The sequence below is a fragment of the Chrysochloris asiatica genome, unplaced genomic scaffold (assembly GCF_000296735.1).
Source record: "Chrysochloris asiatica unplaced genomic scaffold, ChrAsi1.0 scaffold00029, whole genome shotgun sequence".
In the NCBI taxonomy this organism is placed as follows: domain Eukaryota; kingdom Metazoa; phylum Chordata; class Mammalia; order Afrosoricida; family Chrysochloridae; genus Chrysochloris; species Chrysochloris asiatica.
Genome location: NW_006408547.1, coordinates 25,525,385 through 25,533,565, shown reverse-complemented (window position 1 = coordinate 25,533,565; position 8,181 = coordinate 25,525,385). Strand labels below are relative to the sequence as shown.

Below are 8,181 nucleotides of genomic sequence, written 5' to 3'. Positions count from 1 at the left end.
GAGGAACCTGTACATAGACCAAGAGGTAGTCGTTTGAACAAAACAAGGAAACACCAAATGGTTTAAGATGAGAAAAGGTGTGTGCTAGGGTTGTATCCCTCAACCGTAATTAACAATCTGTGTGCTGAGCAAACAATCTGAGAAGCTGGACTATATGAAGGAGAATATGGCATGAGGATTAAAACAATCACATTAACAACCTATGATATGCAGATCATACAACCTTGCATGTTGGAAGCCGAAAGGATGGAAAATAGTAGTAACTGATGAAGATCAAAGAGCACAGCCTTCAGTATGGATTGCATCTCAGTGTAAAGAAAACAAAAATCCTCACCACTGGACCAATAATCAACATCCAAATAAACGGAGAAAAGATTGAAGTTGTCAAAGACTTTATATTGCTTGGATCCACAACCAACACTCATGAAAGCAGCAGTGAAGAAATCTGCTGCACAAGACCTTTTTAAAGTGTTCAGGAGCAAAGACAATAAATAGTCTGAGGACTCAATCGCCTTATATGCATGTGAAACGTTGGATAATGAAGAAGAAAGACAGAAGAACTGATGCAAATGGATTATGTTGCTCGAGAAGAATATTAAAACTGTCACAGACCTTCAGAAGAACCACCAAATCTGTCTTGGAAGAGGTACAGCCAGAATGCTCCTTAGGAGCCAAGGTGGTGAGACTCCGTCTCTCATACTGTGGGCTTGTTATCAGGAGGGACCAGCCCTTGGAAAAGGACATTGTGCTGGGGAATGTGGAGGGTCAGTGAAAACAATGAAGGATGGACACCGTGGCAGCAGCAGTGGGCTCAAGTGTCACATTGTGAGGACGGCCCAGGACTGGGCAGGGTTTCGCTATGTTGTGTGTAAGGTCACCATGAGTCGGAACTGACCTGGCAACACCTAACAACAATGGTAAAGAATACCATCAAACCATTCCTGGGAAGAAAGCGACAATGTAACTAATTAAGAAGATTTTAGGGACAAGACTCAAACAGTCTGTAATTCAGCAAGAAGGGGAGAAAAAGTGTTCCATCTGTAAGGAGTAGTTTAACTATTAAGGCATGGAACACAAGAAAGGCGTTAGTGAACCGGCTTCATATTCAGGCAGTCTGAAGCTATAACCGCAGCTTCAAATAAAAGCTCAGAAATGTTCTGAAATCTTTTTGCTTTTAAGTGGTCAAATTACACATATTTGACAGTATACAAATATGCAGTATACAAAACCATACTGTTTCAATATGGTGATTGTTGTTGTTGTTATGTGCTGTGGAGTCGGTTCTGACCCATAGTGACCCTGCACAGGGTTTCCAAGGCTGTAAATCTCTAAGGGAGCAGAAAGCCTCATCTTTCTCCAACAGAGCAGCTGGTAGTTTCGAACTGCTGACCTTAAGGTTCACAGCCTGATTCGTAACCACTACGCTACCAGAGCTCCTTTCAATATGGTGATACTCAACTAAAAAAAGGTAAATTTTTTTTTTTTTTAAATATAATATGTCAATTCTGAGTGGTGTTACTGGAGCACACTAACATTCTGTCTGATTCCACAGTGACTTACTGAAGATTGCGACATTTCCCAGTCACTGGACGAGTCTCTCAGGCCACTTTCATCCTTCACGTTCTTGTCGAATAATCGTTTGTTGATTGGCTCTTCCATGTCTAGGATGTCAAGAGCCTGCTGGTGCTCTTTTGCAGCATACTGTGGGGAAAGCCCAAAATACTGCTCATCATCTATGACTTCTAGCACTGAATGACCTCACACTTATTTCCAGACTTTAAGAGTAACACATAATAGCCTAGGGTTTAATTCAATTAGAAATGTGTACAGCAGAGCTTTCCCATGCATGAGAGCTTTTACTAAATGGAGAGTCAACGTTTTACAGCAGGCAATCCTAAAGGAAAGAACATTTCCTTCTAAACTCTTTTATTAACCTGCTAAGCTCCATTGTAAAAATTCTCAGGAATACATGAGGGATGCATAAAGTCAGACCTTTATAGATGTACCTGCAAATGAAGAGCATACAGACGTACATACAAATGAAGAGCATATAGACATACTTACATGACATCGAGCTGCCAGGTATCGGCACGCTTCATATAACTGAGGAAAAAAAACCCATCGATTAAAAAAGTGTTCAAAAGTAACTACCCCCTAAAGTCTTCTTTAAAGCAAACATGAGTTTAGCTGAATTGGAGAAGAATGTCTGTGCTTAGCACTGTGCTCTTTGAGGGACCTAGCTCTGTGTGACCACACTGACCATAGCAATTCAAAATGCTGGCAGGGACACAGTAGGCAGCGTCTATAAATTGTACACTTAGAAACTGTTTAAGAAGAAAAAATGTTAAACTGGTATGTCTTTTGCTAAGCATGTTTTTACCAAAAAGTAAAATGATCTTGATGAAGTTGTCAAGATATGGGCTTACTGGAGGAACCTGAGCTATGACCCTCGGCCGAGCTTCCGGTTTGGAAAGGAATTCACCCTCGTGGTCCAATTATCATCCAGACAGCAGATAGGTACTTAAGGGGGTACAGCAACACTAGTGGGGAATGCTCACGGCCAGAAGGCCAACTACTCCAGATCAAAAGGGCAACATTCACCTCGGGACAAAGTTGAGAAGGGTCGGGAAGGAGGGTAGAGTAGAAATAGTTAGCACAGGAAGGCACAGGATCACTGCTGACACGGAGGAGACAGCAACCGCTGAGAGGAAACAAAGTGTCTGGTTGTTGAATGTAAAACTGATGATCTGCTCTGTAAACCTCCACTCATTCACAATAAAAAGTAAAAAACAAAAAGTGGTCAAGACAATATCCACCCTTACTTTAAAATACCAAGAAGCATGAAACAAAAAAGTATTTTAACTTCTGTAGTAAAAAAATAAAGTAGGTTTGTGTCTCTGCCCGAGCACAAACCTACTCTTACTAGGCACCGAGGAGTCAAAGAGGACAGACCTGGCCTCAAGGGGGCTACAGCAGGAAATGTGAACATGGTATGACAGGTAAGCACTAGGAGAGGCAGGGGAAATGCTAGCAAGGCAAAGGAGGCAGCCTCTTCAGGGAGAGGCTCACAGCCTCAGGGGAAAGGAGACATTTGTCAGGTAGCTGGTTCTGCAGGTGCTCATGGTGGAGAGAAGTCATAAAGAACTTCATTTTCCCCTGTAGAAACAGCGCTGGTGACATTGTAGGATAAATAAAGGACCACAAGGTCAGCAGTTTAAACGCACCAGCAGCTCCACAGGAGAAAGATGAGGCTTTCTGTTCTTGTAACGACTTACAGCCTCAGAAACCCTGCCAAGGGCCATGAATGGGCATCAGCTTGATGGAGCTGGGGGTTTTCTTTCAGGTAACAGGAGATCAATGAATGATGACGTGAACGCTATCATCGGACCTGTCTGTCAGGATCATCTCCCTGGTGATAGTTTGACAGATGAACTAGAGACAGGGGAGGTGAGAAGGGAGACAGATGACACTGAAAATAGTTAAGACACCACAGAATAGGGAAATTCTCTATGAGCCAATCCTGGTGGCGCAGTGGCTAAGCAGAGGCTGCTAACACCAACATAAGCGGTTTGAACCCATCAGCCACTCTGAGGAGGAAGTCTGTGGCTGACTACTCCTATAAAGATTTACAGCCTTGGAAACCCTCTGGGCAGTTCGAGCCTGTTTGACAGGGTTGCTAGAAGTCAGAATCGATTTGATGGTGATACGTTTGGTTTTCCTTCTGGAATGCATGAGTGGTTTCAAAATGGAAAGAAATTTAAAGGCGACCTCAATTTATCAGTATATAACAAAAAACCATCATTTTCAGAATTAAATGACTAGATGTGGCAAAGGAAAAAACGACGTCACAGATTGAGGACAACACATTTTCTTTTCACATTCAATATGAAAAAGTAAATACCCTTTAAAATAATTTCTGACATAAAATACATCCAGTACTCATCTCATGGCGTGTTTTAAAGAGCTTTCGAGCCCCCGTGGTACTCACTTTGTCTAGTTTTCGTGCCCGCAGTGCGTGAGCCGCTCTGTGATACTGTGCTGTTAGGTAGAGGCACTGAGCCAGCCAGTAAATGTCCTGCGGCTCCTCTGGGGACAAGCACACAAAGGGTCAGAGTGCCCGGTGGGACAGAAAGAGTTTTAAAAAGTTAGGGAAATGAGGAAAAAAGAAAACTAAAAACCATCATTTGCCACTTACCATGGGAGAGTGAAGCTACTTTATCTGCCCAAAATAGCGCACTTTGATACTGTTGCTGTTAAAATTAAAAACAAAAACAGTAACTGCACCGTTATTTCAATAGTTCTATATAGATACCTATTGTTATTACTACAATGGTATATAATAAACCAACATCCTAATATAATGTTTTCACAAGTTGTGTGTGTGTGTGGGGGGGAGGTCTAATAGCTTAATTAGGATGAGTTTTAATTCAATGGTACAATAAAAACATTATTGTGATATCTTTAATCTAGTGAAGCCAGCGTGCTCCTTGGAGGCCAAGATGGCCAAACTTCGCCTCTCATTACTTTGGACGTATTGTCAGGAGGGACCAGTGGCTGGAGAAGGAATCCTTCTTGGAAACCCTGTACAGCATCACTGTGAGTCGAAATGGACTCAATGGTACTCAACAGCAAGTACATTAGCCATTTTTACATTATTTATATAGGGATACCTTTCAATGAGCTGTTAATCCCAAATTGTAGTCCAATAGGAAGAAGACTGTATCAAATACTTCATCTAATACAGCTGCAACTTCACTAACAATCACATTCAATTTCTCTGGCCACGAGGACAAAGGAGAGGACTACCAACTCTTAAAAGACTCCAGCAAAGGCGCTGGAAATTCAAAATCATGGCTACCTTTAGTCCCCAGTCTCCGATTTTCTCCCATCTTTGCCTCAGTCCCACTGGGTACAAACCAAGAATTCTGTTGCCAGTTACACGGGGAGAAGGAATAGTCACAGGATGGGTATAAATCTGCTCAACTCTAAGTGAAAGCTAGGTCTGTCTTGTTCCTCACTGTAGCCACAGTCCAAAACAATTGTTGCTGTTAAGTGTTGTGGACTCCGTTCTGAGCCACAGCGACCCTGTATACAATTTCTGAGGAGCAGCTGGTGAGTATGAATCACAGACCTTGTGGTTGAAACCATCCTGCAATCCAGTGAATGAACTCACCACAGCACGCCAACAAAACAAAACAAAAACTCAGTAAGTATTTATTCAATTAAATAGATTATGAAGGAGTCCTGGCATAGCATACTGGACTGCAAGGTCGGTTTGAACTGCAAGGTCGTTGGTTCAAACTCACCAGCCGCTGCTTGGAAACCCTATACAGGGTCATTATGAGTCGGAACCAGCTCAACATCACTAACAACAACATGGCAAATAAAAATAAAAATACTGCCTTCCAATGCAGTAAAACACATTTAGCGGCAGCATGTCACATTCAATTCCCAATATTTTGTACTAAACATGTTTCTTTTCGGTTTTTTCCTTAGCTCTTTCTTGCCATTTTCCAGGCATGCACAACATCTAAATGAAGAAAACAAAAATCAATGACATCCTGGGCCAGACACTGCTGATTCTGGAGAAAAAAACCTCTTTTTTTGAGTACTTTTTGCTAATCGCTCAAGGGTAGTACAGGCCATGGGACTGAAGTCAACGTGATTTTTTTTTTTTTAAGTACTGATTTGAAACAACAGGCTTAATATCTTTACATTTTCGTCCAACTAAATGCAGTCCGAAGTCCTGGTGTGTTGCTGTGGGTTAATGTCCAGACTAGACTGCAAAGCCGTTTGAACTGCAAAGTTGGCAGTTCAAGCTCACCAGCTGCTCCTTGGAAACTCTATATAGGGTCGCTATGGGTCGCTATGGGTCGGAACCAACTTGACAGCACAAATGCAGCTTGCGAGCTAATGCGCTGGAAAGTAAAGACTCTTTGAACCGCAAGGTCGGCGGTTCAAAGCCACCAGCAGCTCCTCAGAAATTCTATATAGGGTCCCTATATAGGGTCGCTATGGGTCGGAACCGACTCAACGTCGCTTTACAACAACAAAAGCCTAACCTCGAAGGAATGTCACTGTGCAACTCTCCTTCCGTTTCCACTGAGCACTAATACATGAGCGTGCATACGGTGCCCAGCGATGCGGCGGCTGCAGTGTGGGCCTCGGGCCGGCACTGGGGGACTCTGCCCTGCGCTTAGGGGACTCTCTGTCCTGCACTTGGGGCTGTCTGCCCTGCGCTTAGGGGACTATCTGTCCTGCACTTGGGGACTCTCTGCCCTGCCTGCACTTGGTGGCTCTCTGCCCTGCCTGCACTTGGGAAGCTGGCTGCCCTGCCTGCACTTGGGAGGCTGTCTGCCCTGCACCTGGGGGGCTTCGTAACAGGCTCCGTGTCGGGCTGCTGTCCTACAGGGCGAGACAGAGATAGCCGAGAGTCCACCCCCAGACCTAGTCGTCCCCTCCGAAGCCCCCGATGACTGCAAACCCCGCCTGCGAGGCCGCCGGGTCTCCCGCGCCGCCCAGCCCGCGCTGCTCCGGGCCCGGCCGGGCCTCCCGCCGGCGCCCCACCTGGTCGATGTACTGCCGGACGCGCTTCCGCAGCCGCTCCAGGTTCATGATGGTGGCGCAGACGCGGAGACAGCGCACCCGTCCTCCCCGCTCCTTGCCCGCCCTCAGCCGCGGTCCACAGCCACACCGCCGCTCTGGCTCCCGCTCCCGGCGCCGCGCTCCCGACCAGACTCCGCCCCCGGCGCACCGCACAAACGCGTCCCCCCCAAAGCGGAAACGAGTGCCGTGCGGTTGGTTCCGGGGCTCTCTGGTCTTGCTCTGCGTGGATCGAAATTCCAAGGGGTGAATCTTGCAAACCCCGTCCAGCTTTACTTTCCGAGCTTAGTCTTCTTAGCGTGCTTAGCACATTTATCTAACACAGTCATTTTCACTAATTCCTTCTCAGTGGGTCTGGGCCTGCCAGCCTGAGCACGTTGGCCTGGGAAGAACTGAGTTCTACAGAACCCAAAACCCAAATCTGATTTGCTTGAGGACACTAGGAGGCCATGGGAAAATTTCATGCAAAGCGGAGTCAGAATGCACAAAATTTCAGAACATGGCCTCTACAAACAAATTGGATTAGAATGCAATTCCCACTTTTTTGCAGCGATTTGTTTGGGCTACTCCCTTTTGGTGCTCTATCCACTTGAACCTTGCTTCTCCCATCCCTGTTCTATGGGGAGACATGTGGACTGAGACCCCCCTTTTTTAACGTTTTACTGTGACTTATGTGATAGATTACATGGGAGAACATTAGCTTTACATTCTTCCTATTGTGTATCGTTTCATTGTCATGGTTATAATCCCCTCCATGCATCATCAACCAACCAAAGGGTTATACCCTGCAAGCCTGCCCCCCCTCCCCAAGAGGACACAGAATGGTTTAAAATTAGGAAACGTGTGTGCCAGGGCTGTATCCTTTCACCATACTTATTCAATGTGTATGTTGAGCAAATAATCCGAGAAACTGGATTATATGAAGAAGAATGTGGCATCAGGATTGGAGGAAGACTCATTAACAACCTGTGATATGCACATGATACAACCTTGCTTGCTTAAAGTGAAGAGGAATTTAAAATACAGATGAAGATCAAACACCACAGCCTATGTTTATAGGTGTCGTTGGGTTGGAACCTACAGGACACCACTTAACAACAACAAATATATATTTGACTCACAGTGGCCCTGTATAAGGTTTCCAAGGAGCAACTTTGATGTGCTGACCTTGTGGTTCGCAGTCCAGTGCTGATCCTACAACACCATACAGGAAGTCTCTCTTGCAATCCCGTTCCTGTTAGCATTCTACCAGTACCGTGTGTGTAATATGTATGTGCGGACAAATATGGTAGTTTGAAGCCATCCAAATGTTGGGGGACAGTTGCACAGTGATATTTTTATGCAATGCTAAACCCTATACAGGGTTGCTATGGGTCAGAACCGACTCGATGGCACTTAACAACAAGAAGGTTTTTTAAAATTACGTATGCAACTGATTGGAATACCTAAAATGGGGCTACAGCGTACCCAGTGAACGAGGCTTCTTGCGGAGCCTCTGCAATATATAAAACTATAGGTAGAAACCGGAACCACATCCAGATCTCCAGAGATGAGAAATCTCCATTTGAAAGGATGAGC

At 45.0% G+C, this 8,181-nt stretch overlaps 1 protein-coding gene across 4 annotated transcripts in view; it reads right to left on the bottom strand.

Annotated features, from left to right (window-relative positions):
* Window positions 1–6,634, bottom strand: part of CDC16 (cell division cycle 16) — a 59,832-nt gene extending 53,198 nt beyond the window's left edge. For 2 of the 4 annotated variants that reach the window (XM_006851526.1, XM_006851527.1), the window contains exons 1-5: window positions 6,568–6,622; window positions 4,196–4,250; window positions 3,989–4,086; window positions 2,065–2,103; window positions 1,561–1,701 (exon numbers count right to left, since the gene is read on the bottom strand). In XM_006851526.1, the coding sequence (XP_006851589.1) occupies window positions 1,561–1,701; window positions 2,065–2,103; window positions 3,989–4,086; window positions 4,196–4,250; window positions 6,568–6,615 (381 nt within the window). In that variant the 5' untranslated portion in view covers window positions 6,616–6,622. Of the gene's footprint in view, window positions 1–1,560; window positions 1,743–2,064; window positions 2,104–3,988; window positions 4,087–4,191; window positions 4,251–6,567 lie in introns of all 4 variants that reach the window. The other 2 variants (XM_006851528.1, XM_006851529.1) reach the window with 2 other exon arrangements.
* Window positions 6,635–8,181: the final 1,547 nt, after the last annotated feature.